Source organism: Leguminivora glycinivorella, chromosome 3 (assembly GCF_023078275.1).
Source record: "Leguminivora glycinivorella isolate SPB_JAAS2020 chromosome 3, LegGlyc_1.1, whole genome shotgun sequence".
Classification (NCBI taxonomy): Eukaryota; Metazoa; Arthropoda; class Insecta; order Lepidoptera; family Tortricidae; genus Leguminivora; species Leguminivora glycinivorella.
The window spans coordinates 16,741,420-16,764,324 of record NC_062973.1 but is presented as its reverse complement, the minus strand read 5'-3'; the positions used below and the strand labels follow the sequence as shown (position 1 = coordinate 16,764,324).

At 37.3% G+C, this 22,905-nt stretch overlaps 2 protein-coding genes across 3 annotated transcripts in view; one reads left to right on the top strand and one right to left on the bottom strand.

The window, feature by feature from the left end:
• The window catches only part of LOC125224814, a 55,771-nt gene extending 41,374 nt beyond the window's left edge, over positions 1–14,397 (bottom strand). The window contains exon 1 of the mRNA XM_048128282.1: positions 14,196–14,397. Within this exon, the coding sequence (XP_047984239.1) occupies positions 14,196–14,358 (163 nt within the window). The 5' untranslated portion in view covers positions 14,359–14,397. The remainder of the gene's footprint in view (positions 1–14,195) is intronic.
• A 4,621-nt stretch (positions 14,398–19,018) lies between these two features.
• The window catches only part of LOC125242522 (myosin heavy chain 95F), a 72,875-nt gene continuing 68,988 nt past the window's right edge, over positions 19,019–22,905 (top strand). For both annotated transcript variants that reach the window (XM_048151271.1, XM_048151270.1), the window contains exon 1: positions 19,019–19,217. The gene's annotated coding sequence lies outside the window, so the exon portion shown is untranslated. The remainder of the gene's footprint in view (positions 19,218–22,905) is intronic.

Sequence of the window (22,905 nt, the reverse complement as noted above, 5' to 3'; positions counted from 1 at the left end):
CTGACTGTCAGTTTTCAACTGACAGCGATTCAAAAAATGTTAGTGTTGCCACGATAAATGCAAAATAATCCTATAAAATGAAAATGCAAGGTCAAAGCTGAACACTATATATTATGCGCCTTTCAGACTTTAGGAGTTTTCTCGATTTCTCCAGAATCCAATTATCACACTAAAAAATACATACACTAAAAAAAAATCGAAACCTGTCTACTTAGTAACAAACATCAAACATTACACACGAATTGATAAATGATAACCTCCTCGAAATTTGGAAGTTGGTTAAAAACACAAGTTTTTAAAATTGATAATTAAAACTAGGTACCTTATATTATTTAAATTACCTTTTACAATTTTTTTTATACCACGTCGGCGGCAGGTAAGAGGAAAAGAGGTCACCGGAAACTTTGGACACCTGCAACTCAAGGGGTGTCACATGCGTGTTGCCGACCCATTAGAAACTAAGTACACTCCTTTTTTGAAGAATCCATACTGTAGTTCATCGGAAATACCAAAACTATACTTTATTTCGTGCTACCCTAATAAGGAATTCTGGTAGTGATCGCATACATCGATAAGACCGCCTGTTGCTGCCTCTATTTTCAATGTAATTCTGTTATTAAATTTGTAAACCTGTTATCTTTGTGGGGCAATAAAGAAGATTAACTTATTTACTTACTTAAAAAGTAAAGTAGTGTGTAAGTGCGTTTTTACATTATCCGATCCGATATCGGATGTAGGAAAGATTTCAAAATAAAAAAATCAAAGATGGTGGCGTAAATATACGGGACATGGGATGGGTCCGACATCCGATATCGGAACGGATGATGTGAAAACGCACTACTAAGAGAAACTATGTAAGAGACATAGAGTCATCGAGTATTTTGCCGAACACGCAGAAAATAGACGGGCCGAACCGCACCAGAAAGGTTCCTTTGTGCCTATGTTTGGTATGAAACCCTAAAAAAGAGAAAGCCAATTCTTAGGTTTATTTTACAGTTCTGGATTAAGCTTGAGTTTAGCTATATATAAACAATAATAATAACATTTGTCGGACACTATCCCGGTGAGTCACTCGGGCACATTGCACAGACATGACCTCATAACTAGGATAATTCACCAGCAGTTAGTATTTTCCATACAATCTTGTGGACCGCGAAGTACCGTACTACAAGTAGGTACTTACTACTTACCTGCGCCAGTTCTCGAAAATGGACGAGATACTTGGTTGATTCGACGATCATCGTCGTTTCGGCGAACGATCTCATAGGCAAAAGTGAGCGACACTCGCTAGGGGTGAGATGCAGAAGGCGGTACTCCTGTACACGGCGCGTAGGTCGGTCACCTTGGGCCCTGCCTGCCCCGCTGCTGGATGTATTTAAAAAATAACCATGTAGGTACCTGGAGTCTGTCTTTTCCCTTTCTTATACCATTGTTTTTGTATCTTTTGTATTTTTAGCATAAGCTACAGAAAATATTTTGACATACCAACGTCAACGAGTTTTAATCACAGACAACCGCAGAACAGAAAGATCACTGCACAGACCATACAGGTTGTTTGATAGCGAAGTACGTACTAAGTAGAAAATATCAAAGAATTATAGCAGAGAACGACATAATTACTTATGTTTTAATAGCCAAGCCGAAACGGCAGATTTAACATTTTAAAATTGTACTGAAACACATCCAACTTATTAGTACGTATAAAACCATGAGTCGTTTATGTAAATGGCCTTGGAGATGATGAAATGAGAAAATGAGCCAAATAAATATCTGTAAGTACTCCTCACACTAATAAATACCCTTGGCGGGATTCGAACAAGGGACATCAGCTTTAGCAGGCCGGCAGGGCCAGTCCAATCCAATATGTACAAGGATTTCACTCCAGAGTTGTGGGTTCAAATCCCGTTGCGTGGCCAACCAACTTAAACATTGTAATTTTTTTTATTGCAATATCTATTCTTATTTCTCAATGAATGTATTTTTTTATTTTTGTTTTATTTTATTTCACTTATAATTGTGTAAATTATGTACAACACACAAAACAACATTGTATACATTAGGTTAGGCTCCCTCAGAAAAGGTTTTCTTCTTTTGAAGATGAATTAATATTAATTTCTTTATTTTATAATTTATTTGGTATAATAAGAAAGAAAAAAAAACAAAAAGTAGAAATTTCGAAATAAAATGGAAAAAAATCACCTAGAAGTTAGCATATTTAGCTGATGGCTGGTACCACAGGGCCACGGACACATTATCGTTCCTGTCGAAATTTCATAGCATCTTGTAACTCAAATAGTATAGAGTTTGACGTAGCTTTGGCAATACGCACACATGCGTATATATAATAAATATACAAAATGAACGTAGTTTATGGAAAAGGATCTAACCCACAAACATTGCCAATAGAATTTAAACTTTCTGACAATAACAATAGTCATTCATTTCAATGGCAATTTTATGGAGATAAATCCTTTTCGCTAAACTACGTCCAAATTTTCGTAATTATAAATTGTCAAAAACGCTGCGCGATTTGACATAGGTCTTGCCTCCTCGAGGCCCGCCGGCCGTCTGACATTTTTGACAATAAGGACACATGTATACGATTGACGTATGAAAGAAAGAGAAACGAAACCTCATAAAATGGCCGTTTTCTGTTGAATTCATGATATCGTAAATGATGATAAATCTTTGTATATACGATAATAAAAAATATTTCCTTCTACGAGAGACTAGATAATTTGGAAACCTTCACTTTAAAGTAGGTTAGACTGATTAAAGTTGCATATTTTTTTCACAATGTTAGTTAAACGAAAAATTAAGGCCTTACTTTGGATTAAATTTCTATCGAGAAAATTGTAAGCATTCGTGTTTCGAGCTGTACAAAAATTTCAATCATATAGTCAAGATATACATATCCAAAAATCAGATCTCTAGGTTTCCGGGGCTAAGCACACCAGTGAATCTAAAATCCTAATATTTATCGATGCATGGCCTTAAGATTCCACTTTTTGAACCACTCGCTACGCTCGCGGTTCAATATTGAAATCTTTCGTTTGGTCGGGTATCAATGCACGTAAAATAAATAACTATTATACCATATTTTCTACAGTGAATCAAAGTATCAAGTAATCCTAATAAAACAATCCCGTTTTACACGTAAAAATCAACTCTAGATTATGTACGTCAGTCGATTTTAGACACCGACATCCTAGGAGTGTCGGTCGTCGACTCCCCGTCCTCATCGATTACGTCAATCAAATTATAAATCTAATTTCTTATTTAATCACTGAAATAAAGTCAAAATTCTAACTATATTACGAGTTCTTAACCAGATGTAGGTACAGTCCGGTCTGGCAGAAAGCATGAAACTTGGCATGTATATCTGGTTTATAAGAAAATATGGAAGTAGAAACACGCCGAGGTGCCAATGTTTCCCCTCTTTCCCCCCCACTTTTGTATCCCTGATTTCAGTTTTTTAATATTTCCGTGAAAACCGTGAAAGCTACCATCACGATGTCCAGGAGAAGTATATTCTTCATAAAATTCTCTACAATATTGTCTTTGGAAGTATAAAGCTAGAACTTATAATTTTCAAACTATGCTGATTTTTAACCGCCTTCCAAATCTTAAAGGAAGGGGTTATCAAGTCGTCTGTATGTTTTTTATTTTTTTTTATTTTTTTTAATGTTTGTTCCTCGATATCTCCGTCGTTACTAGACCGATTTTGAAAAATTTTTTTTTGATTGAATGTATATGCATACAGATTGGTCCCATTTTTCTCAGAACCCAGTTCTGATGATGGGATCCTGGAGAAATCGAGGGAACTCCTCAAATCTGAAAGGCATACATATGGTGATTTTTGTGTTTTTAAAGGAACAGCATACATTTACGTACGGAACAGTGACATTTGGTGCAGTGGAACTCCTGATGATGGTCAGAATGGAACTCCTCAAATCTGAACGGCACACTTATAGTGACTTTGGTATTTTTATAAGAACAGCATGCACTTACGTCCAGAACAGTGATATTTGGTGCAGTGGAATTGCTGATGATGGTCAGAACGGAACTCAAATCTGAACGGCACACTTATAGTGACTTTGGTATTTTTATAAGAACAGCATGCACTTACGTCCAGAACAGTGACGTTTGGTGCAGTGGAACTGCTGATGAAGAGTGAGCCGCCCCTGGTTAGAGTTCCGTTCTGATAATCATTCTCATCTGTAAGTACTTCAGAATCATCCAGATTTCAAAATTGGTTCAGAAATGACGGAGATATCGAATAACAAACATTTAAAAATATGCAGACGAATTGATAACATAATCCGACATTTGAAAGTATTTATCACCAGAACCCCAAAGGAAGGCGGTTTTTTTTTTCTTAAAAATTATCCCCTAACGATATTTCTCTTTGGTGACCTGAACGATAAGTAAGACTCGACGTTGCTCTTTTACCTGTGGCGATGTTGCTTCACAAAATTGTTCCTTGGGTCAAACTTAGACAATAACTCTTAACTCTTCCAAAGACAATATTTGTAGAGAATTTTATGAAGAAAATATTTCTCCTAGACATCGTGATGGTAGCTTTAACGGTTTTCATGGAAATATTAAAAAACTGAAATCAGGGAAACAAAAGTGGGGGGAAAGAGGGGAAACATTGACACCTCGGCGTGTTTCTACTTCCATATTTTCTTATAAACCTATAAGCTATATACATGCCAAGTTTCATGATTTCTGCCAGCAGGGACTGTACTCTCATACTAATTAGCCGTTTCCGCCCTGCACTACTACTCAAAATTACAAGGCACTCGAAGAAATATCCGATCCATATCATACCCTGAGCTTATTCTTGACGTATTTTAAAGTTCGAATCGTGTCGATAATGGTAGGTAGTGTCCTAAAAGATATAGATTAGGATTGTGCATTAGGAATAGAACTATATTCATCATACCGACATTGATCCTTGATTGATACCGAAGCATATTGTGTAGAGCAATTGTATACATGGATGGTGATAAGCAATAATGTGTCAACCCACAAAAACTAAAAAAATGAGATTTTAATGCCATGTTATAGCTGGATTTTTAAACTTCTATTTGCAAAAATGACCTTTTCATTTTGAAAATTTTCACTATCCCAAAAGTAAAAAAATAGGTTAACACAAATCCTTTATCGTGTGTTGCCTGTTTTGCATTAATGTGTCAAGAACCTTAACTTATTATAGTAATTGGCAGAAGACATATTTAAATTACAATAATGTGTTATGAGGGTTGACTCAACGATATTTTTACACTTGACTCATTCTTGCAAAACGCAAAAAATGACATAGTTACCCACTATGAGACTTGAATGATTATTGCAAAATGATATTTTATTCGTTGTTTTATGCTACGACCCGTGTCATAAAACATAAGTCATTATTGTTAAATTATATTCGGGTCATAAATTGTTCGTTTTTGGTGTAAGTACCATGACACTATATTGTAAAATATAACTGTTCATATTAATTTATGTTTGAATAAGTTATGACTTAGTCCATTAGTATATTTTTGCACATGAATGGTAAATTCAGTACGAAATTGAACATTTTAAGTCATGACATGAATATACATATTCGTTATTATAATTTGCAAACATTTTTTACAAGTACGTGTTTATATAAAAATCTAATATAAGCTACTATTTTTTTATAATTACTAATTACATTAAGACGTGTTAATGTATGCATAAAAATATTGTTTGATTTTTGAATACTTACTGAATGGTAGTTTATTATTTTGTTAAAGATATTTTATGTTTTGTTCTTGTACAAGTCATGAGTTATTCATAATTTAAATGACTTAGTCTATTTATTAGCGTAAAAAAATATTTTGTTGTATATTTTAGATAAGTAGTTTATTTTTTTTAAAGATGATTATTTGGTTTTTGTAACGATTTTTTGTTGAAAAAGCACAGATAATTTAAATATGTGTCTAGAAATGATCATTACTCTAATAGTTAATTTATAGTATTTTATTCAACTGGCGTTTAAAGGAGGTCAAGAAATATGAGTGGCGTACTTTCCACGAGTATTTTGGAGTCAGTTAAACACCATTGCATACAATACTTTTACAACGACCATGCACTTAGTTTTTAATAGTTTTTTTTAATAATTCTCGCGAAATTCACACTGTTTCCTGTACCTATTGCAAAGGTTTGCACTGTCAGCTCAGCTGCCCAAAGCCTTCCCGCGCACGCACGCAGTATCGTTAATGCAATGCGTTGCCATGATTACAGAACCAAACAATGCGTTTTCAGTTTTTTCGATACGCACAATCCTGTAAATGACGAACAACAGTTCGGGAGCAGAAAAATCATTAAAAGGTTTGATTAATAAATAATGTATTGATTCCTACATACCTAATAACATAAGTGACCATGACTGATATGTTACTTAACACTAATAAAGTTAAAAATATGCATAGGTAGAGTATTTTACAACAACAATTTATGTGCTTTAACATGTTTATTTAAGACTCATAGATATTTTTAAACAATTAGCAAAAGTGGGTTAAGTATCATAACACAGTCTTGAAAAAGTTTGACGTCGTCGAACAATTCGCAATAAAAGAAAAGGGCATTATTTCGTCAAATTGAAGTTTGTTTTGAAATTAAGCTACAATAATCACTACTACTGAACGTATTATAGCTGAAAAACACAACAATCTATATAAAAACAATTTTTTTTAAGAGAAACACAAAAAAATGTGAAAAAATCTTTAGACGCCATTTTCTCAAAATGATTGGCGTGTGGGTTGACACATTGTTGCTTATCAGCATCCACATATGTAGAAGGGACCAATCAGGAGTGTTATAGAAGACTGAAGTAACCGTTGTATTATCGATGTAATAAGTAAACATGCGCATCATATCAAAACAAGATCTGATATCTAATGTTCGAATGTTGCTCCAGAGTCCAGGCTTACTCGGGTCTACGAGGTCTACGAGTGCTACGGTGTAGCATGTAGCAATATGTTTCAATAGTTTTCCTTTGAAATTGATATTGTTACGGCGAATGGCTAGAAATAGGCAGGTTAGCTTTGAAACTTTTTGCATTATAACATTTATAACCGAGTTTTTTTCCGTAATTGAAACTTATTGCCAACAGTATTTGTACCTACATCTCGCGCCGGCATTTGGCAGCGAGAGTGACGTGCTACAAAACGCTGAATTCAGCCCCTTGGTTAAACGCTGGACGCAAAAAAAGAACCCGAGTACGTAGACAAACAAAATTATAGGAACAGTTTATAGCTTTGTTTACGAATACGTAATTAAAGAAAAGGCTAAAAGACTAGTTTTCAGTACAGATGGTCTTTTTTTACGCACTAGTGCGAGAAGTGGTTCATTATATGCCAAGGCGAAACTTCGGAGAGCCATCTGTACTGAAAAACGTCGTACGATACACGTGCGAAAAGGAAATTCGTAACTCGTGTTTTAATTTATCGCCACTCGTTTCGAACTTCCTTTTTTTCGCACTTGTATCGTAATGTACTATTATTATCACTGACGAGTTTCATTAAGGGGATAGAAAAGATGCGAATGTTTATTGCTACTTTGATTTTCTCGCTCAGGTTGTGGTAGGGTTAAAGTAGTTCTATAGGTACCTGCTTTTAGACATAGGTAATTTATTTAATTTTATTCTGAAAAAACTGAGTAACCATGTGAATAACAATTTTTTTTTGAGATTTGAATGTTTTTTGCCCACGGTGGGTACGGACTGCCCACCCCATTTTGTAGTGCCATTATTTTTGTAACAATAAATGTTACGTTGTTCGCTTCAATTTCGAAATTGAATAGATTACAAATGTCATATAATTACTCGCTTCTTTAAACATTGACAATTTTAATTACCAACGAATGAGGTAAAACTCAAAGTACAATCCCTTGATATCAGTCTTCGTCTTACTATGTAAATCACAGTTAATTTTATAAGTCGGCTGGGCGCTCTACAATTATTTCTAACAATACGTCGGAAACAACCAGCTTACGCAAACACATGCTCGGCTATTTTAAATGTCCTCTGATTCATATGGAAAAACGTCAGAAAAGCGCGTAATGCTACGAAATGCATAACTTTAACTACACATAGTGTTGTGTATTTTTATCACAAGCGAAATGATGGACGGTCAGAGTAAAGATAGCTGTGACGTCGACCGATTCAGTTTGAAATATACGAAGCTGGAGCAGTGGTGAGATACTATTCAATTCGGATTATTTCGGACGAACTCGGCCCCGTTTGGCTCAACATTGTTTCTTTTCACAGACACCACAAGGGACCTTTGGGAGGCGAGCGCAAAGCTTAAACCGTAGATCCCCTTGTGACACTTTAATGAAATGAAAGGGGTACACCGAGCGGATACTGCCCTTACCCGTGTCATGGGACTCACGCAGAGGCAGCATCCGCCAAAGCAAATCAGAGAAAGAGATTCCTGACCTGACCCACCCACCCTCCTTCCGGGTGACAGCTTAGAACTCCCCATGAGACTGGAACCATTTTATTCATAGCATGCCAAAGTGAAATTAGTTAAATTATCAGTAATCCAATCTGACCTAAAGATACCTAAGTGGACATGACACATGCATGATAATAAATATTTTCATTTTGACACTTTTATTTATGTGGTTCAAGTCTCCCACCTGTACTGTCTCGGACTCCCCATATAGTCTGACCAAAAAGAGTAGAAATTAAAAAGTGGCAACATCGTAGTGTCGTCCCGTTTTCTCACACTTAATGATTTGAAAGAGATGACACTACATTGTTTTTAATTTCTACTCTTTTTGGTCAGACTGTACGTGGGGAGACGCTACTTCCCAACAGATCGCCACTAGCTGTCCTGCTTTGATTCATTGCACTGGTAAAACTAGCGCGCGATGGGCTCGTCACATCCCAATGCCTATATATTACTACTACTTAACTGTTTATTACATGGCTGGATGGAGCACGCGGAAGCATTTAATTTTTTCTTCAGATTGTATTGCTCATAATACATATTTTAACGTAAGCTTTGTTCAGTAGCGGTATTAAATCTTAGGTACGTGATCCTTAACGTTTTAGGAGGAAGGCATTAATCATAAACGTAGTTTAATATTCGAAGAATGCCCTATATGTACGTCGCTGACTACGGGGGTATTGGAATGACCCTGCGTAATATTAATATACCATACATATTAGATGTTTTCAGAAATATACATATTTCTGAAATGTTGGCTTTTATCGCTGACTATACTATTCTTTCCATAGGCAACTAATACTCTACGAGGCAATTACACTAAGTTCTGTCATATTTAAAGTCACACACAGGTCGAACACGATTAATTAACATTTTTTTTCCAACGTTTCGTGGTAGCGTGGTAAATATAATCTACGAGATGTTCTGAGCAACCCGACCATTAAAAATTCGTGTTGTTAGAGGCCATGGATACATGTCTGTCATGGTTACATGCCAGGAAATCGGAAAGTAGCCAAATTAGCTAAAATCCACATTGGGCTAGCATGGGGACGTCGGAGCTCCCTAGTACATGAGAGGAGACCTGTGTGCCTGTGTGCCTGGCCCATATACTTCCCATTGCTGGAATTGGAAGTATATTGGCTTAATACCTTACACAGTAGACGATAAGGAAATAATAGTGCGTGCTTGCATTCGCCAACAAACTGTCATACAGTTTGGCGAAAATACTATAATTACAATAATACTGTGTAACCTTTTTTGAGTAAATAAATTAAAAAATATATTATTATTATTTGTACTTTTTATTACTTTCAGCTTTCTAGGATTACAGGTACAAGTTTAGATGATCGTCAGCGAGTCACTCAGTGGTGAAAACGGGGTTATTTAACTTAGGTGTGTAAAACTTTTGTACGCTTATTAAGTTTGCTATTAACTCACATCACACTCCGCAAATTTTATTGACCTCGCCTTAGCCGAATATCTTTTTTGTCGCTACTCACCGCATTTCACGGATTTTTTTACTCGTTTTAATTCGGTCATTTCGGTGTCATTAGTAGTATAGTTAAAACAGGCATACGACGGCCCGCATGATTTTAAGCAATCACCTAGCCCTTGGACTACTCGAGTTGGAACACCACAGGGAGGTATTAGATACGCGTTGCCGACCAAACACACTGCAGCCTCTTTGTACCTAAGCATGATACGAGCCCCAATGCAAATGATATCGTCTAGTATGAAAAAAATATTATGTCCTAACTTCGACCTCAAAATTCAGGATGAATTAGATGATTAGTAGAACATGTAACATAAAAACAAGAGAGCTTATAATGCATATTTTATTTATTCAAAACATTAATTAACAATTTTCCTCACTAGTAAACAAAAAAACATAATTTCACCAAATGTAACACTCGCAAAAATGTTCGTCTTCAGCGTAGCCGATGCAGAAAAGAACAACTACCACTTGGTGGCGTCACCTTTTGCATCTAAAACGGCCTTAATTCTGAGCGGCATTGTATCTACCAACTGTCTATACTCCTCAGGGGTTATTCCATTCCAGACACCCACAAGTTTCTCCTTAAAATCAGCTTTGGATTTAGAAGGATCTTTTCGCAACTTTTTCTTCATTTACCACTACAAAGTTTTTATGGGAGACAAGTCTGGACTGCTGGATGGCCATGATATGGTAGGAATTTGTTTTTGTTTCAGCCACTCCATCGTTGTCTTGCCAGTATGACATAAGGCACCATCTCGTTGAAAAGTAAATCCATTTATATACTTGAACTTTCTTATAGACGGTAGTGAACTCTATTCCAAGATGCTTTTGTATTTCTCTGCATTGACGGTTCCATCTATAAATTGCAGACATCCCACACCCTGTGCCGACATACAGCCCCAAATCATTTAAAGATGCTGGAAACTACACCTTGCGTTCAAGACAGTCTTTGTGAAATGCATCTCCTTTATCTTGAATGACTTTACTTCGTTCATCGCCAACTATGACCTCAAATTTGGATTTGTCGCTCCATATTATTTTTCGCCACTGATCGGCAGTCCAGTTTCTGTACTTTTGTGCAAATTTCAACCTGTTAGTTTTCTGCTTTTGAGTAAGTAATGGTTTCTGTTTAGCGGTGTGAAAACCGAAGCCCATTATTTTCATTACTGTCTTTCAGGTATCGACTGAAATGTTTATTTTGATCGTGTCATGCCATAGTTAGGTAAGTTCTCCTGCTCTTGCATGACGATTTTTCCTGATGATGCTCCTCAAAGTCCTGTTTTCTCTTTGGCAGTTATTCTTCGACGGCCAGATTTATTTAAACAGGAGACGGTTCCGTGTTTTAGTTGATGCTGGATGATTGTATGCGCCGTAGATCTTGGCAAAAAAAGGTCTTTGGATATTTTGGAACGTAGATTTGCCGCTATTGTTACTGGAAATTATAATTTTCCTCACTGATTCAGGCACCGACTTACCTCTTGCTATTTTGGTATAAAAATGTTGTAGAATTATTATATTTTTTACAGAATTTACCTTTTTATGTAGCCGTATATCATATCAGACGACTTATAATATTATTAATTCAATTTAAAATATTATTGTATAATATTAATCTTACTAAACTATTTTTATTTAAAATAGACGACCTATTATGCCTCAAATATGAACTAGGCGTATTTTTTTGCTTTAGATATGTTATTTTTATGATATGATTATATTAAAACATATAACATTAGGGCATTTTGTACGGCGCAAGATTAAACTAGTTTTAATGGCTTAGTGTGTCGTGTATTCCATTTATCATCAAAGTCAATCTGGGTTTAAATACCAGTTTCGGAAATAAATATCGCACGTTGAAGTGTGACTAGACGATATCATTTGCATTGGGGCTCGTAATGCATGGTTATATGTGTTTTACAAATTACAGGGGGCAAATTTGTTATTTAACCACACGTGCCAATATTGTTACCCGAGCAAGCGAAAGATTCCATTCCAATATTGAACCGCGAGCGTAGCGAGTGGATCAGGATGTGCGTCTCGCCTTTCGGCTCGTTTCATAAAATTTTAGTTGGCATTTTAGGGCAAGATGTGGTCATCATCATCATTTCAGCGTTCAGCCGCTAATCACCCACTGCTGAGCATAGGCCTCCCTTGATATTTGCCACTTTATCCCGTTCCTGGGCATCCAACGAGCCAACAGATGCCAGTATAATATGTACGTAGGTAGTATAAAACATCAAGCGAGGTAATTATAAAACAATCAACCACCGACATTTTGTGCACACAGATGCTACATTACCGCCTACAAGAAAATGCAAGCTGGTGTTGATGTACATCCAGATAAAATTAAGTCTGTTATGATAATAACACGTGAAAACTGAATATCCGCTTACTTTTCGAGGCTACTTTATTTTTTAAGAGTAATCTGTTAATTTCTCATGCCTTAAAAATTTAGGTAGGTACAGAACATAATTACACAATACTATCAATTGTTACTGTATTACGTTAGGTACCTACTAAATAACCTAAATATCTAAATCTAAATTAAACAAGTGTTCAAAGTCGAAGGCCATAAAACTTGGACTGAAACTTGTAATTTTCTTGTTTTCATAATGTTTTTGTCAAGAGTGGCACTGAAACTTAGTAGTCCATGAGCTCTGCCTACCCCTTTATGGGATACAGGCGTGATTATATGTATGTTATACGTATGTCATAATGTTTGATTAGGTAATACATAATAATGATTAAAATTTAATGCTTAGGTTATGTATACAGTAGGTAGTATACCCATGTGAATTAGGATTCGTATAGTCATGTAAGTCATGTTGACTAAGTATATTACGAATAAAATGGGTACAGTTAAATTTTACCTATTTGTAATAATGTCTGAAATGTCTGAATACTTATTACAATAGAATTGTAATAAAAAACACACTATAAACATCTGTTGCTTCACGAAATGCCGCCGTATTTTCATTAATCCAGTAACTAAATTGATATAATTTCGTGATTTTGGATGATTTCCAAAGGAAACAGTTGTACAGAACATTTTCTTAATTGTCTTTTCTGTAAAACACACTAGGCAACCTGCGCCTATTTTTGTAACAACACATTTTATTACTGAAACTCTAGCAAGGGCTTCCAACGCGCGTGATTATTGGCCAGATGTCTGTAGGTTATTTGAATACTTTGGAATGTTAAATTGATTTCAGGAAACAGATGCGAGGTGAGCAGGCTAGCTAGACAACAAATACCATTTTAAATAAACGAACTTTACGTTATCGACATGATATATTAAAATAGGATGAGAGATGACTGCCCTCTAATGTTTTGTTTATGTTTTTGTTGACGTCACCAGCCATGTCATCTGGAGCAATATACTAAATGGACACTTCAAAATGCCTTTCACAACAAGTCCGAGTTAAATCAAGGGATTGCAGAGCTTATAAGAACGATCGCAGTTAGTTCAGAGCGACTGCGTCTCAGCCAAGAGACAAACTTGCATCGGCTGGGCTCCGACAGTGATTTATTGCACTTTTTGCGTCTAGCCGGCCACTGCATCCTTCAAATGAGTGAGAGGAGCCGCATTTGACAGACGGGTGACGACACATATATCGGGAGTAACATTTACATTTGACATAGCGTCCGAGCTAAATCCGCACTCACAGATCGCACTTTCTCGAGCAGGAAGATGTACGAGTCAACGAACAGATTAAATTGCCACCACGGCAGCTGGTGACGGGCAAAAATAAGTGGAATGCCTGAGAGCACGTAATGAAAGTAGTCTATTTCAGCGGCACGCACGGCACACCACACTAGTTAGTTTTAGTCGGGCCCGGAGCGTAGGCGCCAGTGACCTTGGAGCCAGCATCGATGGAACGGTGGAAAACGAGACTCGGCGCCATTTTAGGCCACGCCGACGGCCGCAGTGGTCGGGTCAAGTTTTATTGTCTCCGCTATTCGGTTGCATAACGAGAGAATCTCGCACCGAGCCGCTCGCTTCGAAAATATCATGCGCACAGCCGAAAGCTCCGGTGAGTCGAGGCGGGCGGCTCGGCCGTCTCCCGAAGATCATTAACTCGGCTATAACCCATTTGGACGGGCGCCGTCGCAGACGTTTCGACACGGCGGCCGCCCCCGTGCTGGCTCCAGGCCAGCGGCTTTCGAAAGCACGAAATTAATGGAGACGCGCGCCGGCCGCTCGCCGCACTTACACCAGTACACCGCGACGAAGTCCTTATCTTCCAGCACTCGATCCAACTGTTTGGCGGTAACCTCCTCGATCTGGGGTTCGGCTTTCGGGGGCGACTTGCGCGCGGCGGTCGCGGCGGCGGCGAGGAGGAACACGGCCGCCAGGGCCTTTAGCCAGCGAGCCATGGCGAGGGCGCGCGCGTACTGAGAGCGCGCCCGGCGTGCGTCTGCGCCGCCCGCCCAAGCTGCGCATGCGCCCCGATATAGCGGCGTGCGCCCGCCCCACGTCTCGCCCTATGCGCAGCGGAAACGCTACCTCTTATCGTGCTCTTATCCAAACCAATACATTCAATTACTGATAATTGTATAAATTCTACATTCAAAAACTAAACATAATTTTATACATCGTTGACTTAATCACATACAGTCATGCTTGTCCATTTACATTAAATAAATTAGTCGTTAAATCTTAAAAGGTCCCTCAAGAAATACTCAACAAACTCAAGTCAAAAAAACTACTCAAATCGCTTCAGCTCCCGCTATCCTCGAAAGCACCGCTCCAACCTTACCACCATCCATACCAATCCTGCCGCCCAAGTCATGGCTATCGACACGTAGCTCATTCTACGTTGGATATTTGAAATTCTCTGAAATATCTTCCTGTCTGTTTCTCTCCCTATTAAAACGCTAGAGACAGGTGATGGTCTTGAAGGTGGTACTATAGTTTTTCCCTGTTTCCCGACACCTCGGGCCGATGCTACAGTTTTGTTTACATCGCGTTTGAGAAGCATGGTGACACAACCTTGGCGTCAGTTATAAATGTTGGATAATTGGAAACGTTTAAATTTGAAGCTGTTGTCAAGGATTGTAGGAAGCGTTATTTTCGACTATGGGATGGGAATAGAAAAGTTAATGCGGCACATACCTTGTCTGTTTTGTCATCTCTACGGTTTTTTAGCTCGCTATCCAATAATCAGATATTTTCACTCCTTCAATGAAATTTATAAAAGGGATATTACCAGACCAGATTAACTTTGATTGTTCAGAAGCTCTGTACAAAACTATTCGCGATCTTTTATGAGATGAATTCTGTCTTGCAAATTAGGGATTGACGACTTGATACTGGGGCCAAGGGTCAATATCTCCCGCTTGTGCTTGTGGACAAGGTCAATGTACGCAGAAGCAGAGGAATCTTCAAATTACGTCAGAAAAACTATAGTTAATTCTGTTAATTAGGGATACTATGGCTATTCATTATTTTATTACCGCGATGGTAAACAAGCATATGGCCCACCTGATGGTAAGTAGTCTCCGTAGCTCATGGACGCCTATCCCCCCCCCCCATAAATAAAAAAACGGGCACAGCAGCACAGCAAGTTTAGGTAAATTATGAAAAGGGAAGTATAATTAGCTATAGCTACCTATTTGTTTTACAAGGGCGCAAAGTTGTTAATGTTAATGTTTAATTGCACGGGCCAATATTGGTGAGCGTCAGGAGTGTCAGGACCCCTGGACCACTACAGATATTTGATGTTTAGTACATACTAAAATTTGTACCTATTTGATACTATTTGGTACCTGAGTACATATATTTGGTACCTCCACTGATATCGAAAAATCGAGCGAATAAAGTGGCCAGACATTCTGACGTCAGGATGTCTGGACCATTTTTGGTTTACATAGTTCTAGACAACACTACTAATTGATATCTTAGTCAATATTTACTACCTATTTGGTACCTGTCAATATATTTTTTTCAAATTTTTTTGGCGTACCAGAAAAAAGTTATGATGGAATTTAAAGTTGTGAGCCCAGCCGTGGCGTTGAAGTATGTAGCGCCTGTCAAAAGAATAGAGGCAAATCCGCCTGCCCTCCTGCGGGTCAACTTAAATAGGAATTTATTTTTAGGCACTCGCACATCATCTCTACTGACTAGTGGCATTAATATAGTCGAAATATAAAAGTAATTAGTGTAATTACACTAGTTTTCCATTTTCCTCCTGAGAGAATCTCCTACAGTCTCAATAACGTCTAATGTCATGTCATGTGTCCCTGAGAGACATCTCCTGGCGGAGAAATTTGTAAATCAGTTTACCCCTGACAGCCGGTCATTTTTGCGACTGTTCAGCAGCTGTAGAGCTGTATGGCAGATTTGGCGGCATTGTGGTTGTAGGTACTGATAGTAGATGATTGATTTGATGTTTGTATTTATTCTTAATTCATAATTGACACTAATCGATGCAAAAAACAAATGTTACCGAAAGCAGTGGTTTATTTATATGATAAACCCCTATAACGGAGCTCGTGGACCATAGACTGGTCCACATCATCAAAATACATCCTATATACCAATATTACCAATGACGCTGTTAATTATAACAGTTTATGCTATTTCCCCCCTAGAATTTGCCCAACTGTTGTCACGTGTTTAGGTCTCTCAGGAGGAAAATGGAAAACTAGTGTAATTACACTAATTACTTTTATATTTCGACTATATTAATGCCACTAGTCAGTAGTAGAGATGATGTGCGAGTGCCTAAAACTAAATTCCTATTTAAGTTGACGCGCGCAGGAGGGCAGGCGGATTTGCCTCTATACTTTTGACAGGCGCTACATACTTCAACGGCACGACCGGGCTCACAACTTTAAATTCCGTCATAACTTTTTTCTGGTACGCCATAAAAATTTGAAAAAAATATATTGACAGGTACCAAATAGGTAGTAAATATTGACTAAGATATCAATTAGTAGTGTTGTCTAGAACTATGTAAACCAAAAATGGTCCAGACATCCTGACGTCAGAATGTCTGGCCACTTTATTCGCTCGATTTTTCGATATCAGTGGAGGTACCAAATATATGTACTCAGGTACCAAATAGTATCAAATAGGTACTAAATTTTAGTATGTACTAAACATCAAATATCTGTAGTGGTCCAGGATACCCGAGCAAGCAAACGATTCCAATGACGCGAACATAGCGAGTGGTAAATAGTGATACCCGAGGCGACCAAGCACATGATTACTCTTGTGGATAAAATGCAACGTTGTCATCGTTTTTGAAGTAAATATAAAATAGGTACATTAAATATAAATATTGGGGGACACCTTACACAGATCAACTTAGCCCCAGACTAAGCAAAGCTTAAACTATGGGTGCAAAGCGACGATATACATACTTAAATAGATAAATACATACTTAATAAATACATAGAAAACATCCATGACTCAGGAACAAATATCTGTGCTCATCACACAAATAAATGTCCTTACCGGGATTCGAACCCAGGACCGCGGCTCAGCAGGCAGCAGGGTCACTACCGACTGAGCCAGACCGGCCAGACATTATACCTACAAATTTGCATATAATCAGGCACTCCCACATTGTCAGTAGTAAAGGCGCGGAATTACAATTTTATACTGGCGATTGACTGACGATGAGCCCATCGCGCCTCTATTATTTAAAATGGTCGACCTTTACTAAATAAGTGTGCCCTCCATTTGGTGTGAGAGGATGTTATGTAGGTATACCTAATCAGCTAATCACCTGTGAGCGGTGAGATGACTGGCGATTATAAAATAGTGTCCTGGATACGATAAGCAATTCAGATAACGCCTGGAAACATATAATAGCTATAATACAATACTACAATTTATATTCTAGCAGGAGTAGCAAGCGTTTAAAAATGTCTAATCTTTAATAAACATGCTGGGCTGAAATTATACCTACACCTACACCCACCAGCTGATAACATGCTACTAAACTAACCTTAATTCATTGAAATACAATAAAAACCAAGGGCACACGATAAATAACTCCACTTTCATAAATATTTCTGTGAAATACCTGACATACCTACTTACATGTTTTATATTAATTTTGTGAAAGACTTTATTACTACACTATATCTTCACTATTTATAAAATTTTCAAAATTCTAACAGTCAAACATAAAATACACTGTGAGGTCTGAGGGTCTGAGGTCTGTGAGCTTTACATAAAAATGCACTGGTTTTATTGAAAAAAGTTTTTGTTCTGAGTTAGTAGTAACTTACCGATTTCTGAACGAAATAAATCTTAGGGTTGTACCTACAACTGGAAATGGGAAATATCGATATCGAAAATGTACCAAAATAATTTATACATTATGACGAATTGTTTTATACACACGTTCAGTCGTATATGTAGCAATCTACAATGTGGTTCCTATTAGAGCTGATGATAAAAGTATGAGTATTCTGCACATATACTTTCAGTCAATGGGGGTCGTGGAGTAAGTTATTATTTAGCACGTATATTGAAATCTGCGGCGACAAACGAATACAACGACAATACCTATTATGCATATAATTTGTTAAGATTTTGTGTGAATTTGGTGAAATTGGCGATATTATATGTGATAAACGCACTGAGTAAGAACTTTAATTGAAAACGTTGCCTAAATATCGCTTTAGATTTAAAAACAAAGTGTGTAGTAAAATTGTCTTCCTTTCACAAGTAAAACAAAAAGTGTCCAATGCCATTTGTCTATATTTTATGCTTTGCTGCATATGTAAACCCGGGGCGGCTTGCTATTTATTACAATACAATTAAATTATACAATTTCTTTTTATGGAGAATTCGTAGGCCGTAGCTCCCTGACAGTACAATATCTTAACTTTTGTTTGTTATTATTTATTAGGAATTAAAAACAAGGTTCAATAGAAATCTATTCTATAATCCATTCTCTCGATAACACTGTGACGATGCTCATCACTATTTTCCAATCGTCCAATCAGAAGTTAGCTGCGAACTGTCACTTCCAAACTGTCACGAGGAGGGGACCGTGGAAGTGGGAGAAAACGTTTCCGAACGGATAGTCAGCGCGCCGCGTACACCGCTGAGTTGACCATTCGTTGTGTCAACAATTTTTTGTTGGATACGTGCGGTCGGTCGGCTGCTAAAACTTGTGATAGTGCTGTGATTGTGAAATAGTACAAATGGATATTCAATCTTAACTCGTTCCTGTTCTGTGAAAAGTGGTATATTAATACGTAACAAATACTTGGTAAGTTACAAAAGTTTGCAAACTAAGTTACTTTTTACCTTTGTTAGATTTTGATGGAGTTCTTATCATTGATTGCCGAGTCACTGAAATCTTTTCACACTGTTAACGTTTTCTAAAACGCAGAAAACGTCGCATCGGATCATAAATATGACGACTTTTATATTTTTCGCAATGTTTCATTGCGTTATTGATAAAGGCAGAAGCGAGCCCTGGTGGAAACGTGATGACGGCATGAAGCGAAGGCGATATGTATTCAATTAAATAAAAACGTTTTGAGCACTCAACAAATTGTTTTATTTATTCCATATAAATAACGATACAATTTGCTTACATCCTTTAAGGATGTATCACGATTAAACTTCACATAATAGATTTAAAAATTAGACTAGAACTAAAATCGGCCATTGCAGAGCTCAGATAAAAAGGAAGAGACAAAGCCGGAAGAGAAAGCCAGTCTAGAACTGTCAAAAATATTGGTATTGCCAGTACAATTATGAAAAGGGTATATTACACGTTTTCCAATACTCCTCCTTACACTTTACATATTGTGATATCAATACTAAGTGAATATTTTTATATAAGCATGGCTCTACATATGGCTTACTTATAAAATACATGCTGCACGCTTAGAGTTTAAAAATAAAACAGGTACATATATTCTAAGTCATGCGGCTAAAATTATATACAATAGGAATGAATTTCAAATTTAAAAATAATAACATAATACATAAGAGAGATGAACTTTAGTTAATTTTGTAAAGATTTCACATTAAGACCTTCTCTAAATTTACAATGCTTTTCAGTGCACAAAGGTTTTGTTAATACATCAGCTATCATTTCATCAGTTCGCAAGTATTTTACATTTAAATGTCCTTTTTTGGATTAGATCCTTGATAAAGTGATATCTTAGGTCTATATGTTTTGTGCGCTTATGGGAGTACTCTTTGACTAACAGTAACTTTTGTGCTGATTGGCTATCATTAAAAATGCAGGTTTCTATGGTTTTATCGAAAATTTCTGACAAGAAATTTCGTACAAAACATATATCCTTACAACAGTCACCAATAGCTACATATTCCGATTCACAGCTAGAAAGACTTATACATTGTTGCTTCCTAGCCTCCCAATTAATAACGGAGTTGCCTAATTTAATCACAAAACCAGTATAGGACTTGCGATCTGAAAGGTCATTGGCCCAACTTGCGTCAGCAAATGCTGTAAGGTTAAAAGTATTGCTCTTTGTAAAACAAAGGCCATAATCAATAGTACCTTTTAGGTATCTCAGCACTCGCTTCGCTATGCGCCAATGATTTTCATCAAAACATGTGTTAAACATACTGAGTTGGCTACATGCAAAAGATATGTCAGGTCTAGTACAGACGCATAAATACATTAAACTTCCTAATAATTGTCTGTACTGATAGACTTCATCATCTAAGTAAGTCTTGTTAGATTTTTCAAGTTTACAATTGACCGGTAACGGTGTAGAAACAGATTTAGACTCTGACATGTTATATTTAATTAGCAAACGCTTAACATATTCTTTTTGGTCTAAGGTTGTAACACCATTCTCTCTATGAACATTCATTCCTAGACAATTGTGTAATTTCCCTAAATGTCGAATTTCAAAATTGGTTTGTAAAAGTAGTAAAATACCATTCAAGCAATTATTATGAAAAATGTAAAAATCATCGACATAAAGGGCAATTATAATATACTCTTTATCATTTTTCTTAAAATAAATACATGGTTCACATTGGCTCTGTATAAAATTGTGACTAGCTAAAAAATCATGTATTTTTATATTCCACATTCGGCTTGCCTGCTTAAGGCCGTATAAGCTTTTCTTAAGCAAACAAACCTTATCACAGTTCTTAAAACCAGATGGCTGTTCCATATAAATCTTTTCATTAAGATCGCCATTTAAAAATGCGGTTGTTACATCAATATGGTCTATCTCTAGGTTCAGTTGTGTAGCTATAGAAAACAATATCCTCAAAGTGCTATGTCTTACTACAGGAGCAAATGTGTCCGTGTAGTCAATTCCCTCAATTTGACTGAAACCACGGGCAACCAATCTCGCTTTAAATTTAGCAGGCTTACCTGAAGTGTCTTGCTTCTTTTTATACACCCACTTGCACTTGACGATATTTTCATCAGCTGGTCTGTCTACCAAGATCCATACTTTGTTTTTAATTAAAGAGTCATACTCACACTGCATGGCCTTCAACCATTCTTCCTTTTCAGAGGATTGAACGGCCTCGCTATATGTGGTAGGCTCCTCTGGCGAATAGCCTTCCGCCATCAATGATAAATCATAGTCTCTGAGATGTTGTGGCACATTACCTCTTGTACTACGCATGGGACGTGGCCTCAACGCGTCGGAAATAACCGATAGCGTAGGCTCATTGTGTGTAGACTCCGGCAGAGAAGAGACAGCACCCGTTGGAGCACCCACTTCATCACCATCGTCACAACCATCAAGTGATGACTCTGGCAGAGAAGACAAGGCGCCCTTCGGGACGCCATCTTCATCACCATCGTCACTTGCACCATCATCGCCCGTGCAGTAGTGTTCAGACAGCGGCGACCACGCCGGTGGCGTTGGTGACTCAGCATCTGAAACATTTTTAAAAGAGGATGAGCACTCAGCTGATTTATCAATTATATTGTTTTGAATGACATCATTAAATTCATTATTAATAATTTGATTTAAATTAGAGTCATTATTAAAATTATTCTGAGCATCACAATTATTTTCATTATTTGGCAAATGAATATTAAGGCCATCAATTTCATAATTATAAAAATAGTTTCTACAAGTCTCTTTACAACTGTCATGTTTTCCTAAAAATTTATCCTCATTAAAAATAACAGACCTAGACTGCACAATTTTACGAGGATTATTTGGATCAATTAAACGGTATCCTTTAAAAGTTTCACCATAACCAACAAAGATGAGAGCTTTTGCTCTAGCATCAAGCTTTTGACGTTTTTGACTAGGTACATATGCATAAGCAGTACACCCAAAGACGCGTAAATGACTGATGTCAATAGGACGACCAGTCCACATGGTCTCGGAAATTCCACCCGCAAGCGCTCTGGTAGGAGATCTATTTTTAAGATAAATGGCTGTCATAACAGCCTCTCCCCAGTAGCGATTGCACAGGCCGGACTCCTGCAGCATAGCCCTAGCTTTATTAAAAATCGTTAAAAAGGCCCTTTCTGCAATGCCATTTTGAGCAGAATTGTAAGGGACAGTCGTTTGGTGTATGATACCATGGTCTTTAAGATAATTGGCCAGTTTAGAATTAGTAAACTCAAGGCCATTGTCACTGCGCAAAATTTTAATAAATAAACCAGATTGTTTTTCTATCATATTTTTAAAGTTAATAAAATGAGATCTCACCTCTGATTTATGCTTCATAAGGTATCCCCACGTTTTCCGGGTGTGGTCGTCTGTGAAGGTCAGAAGGTAACGAGCTCCACCCCAAGTTTTGACTTGCATAGGTCCGGTCACATCTGAATGGATGAGTTCCAAGGGCTGGGTAGTGCGCTTCGTGCTGACAGCAGGATACGGTGAACGCACCATCTTGCCAGTCAAGCACGGCTCGCAACTACCATTCATGACATCTTGTTTCTGTAAAAGAAAGTTCATGCATTTCTTCCCATCACCTAGAACCTTCAT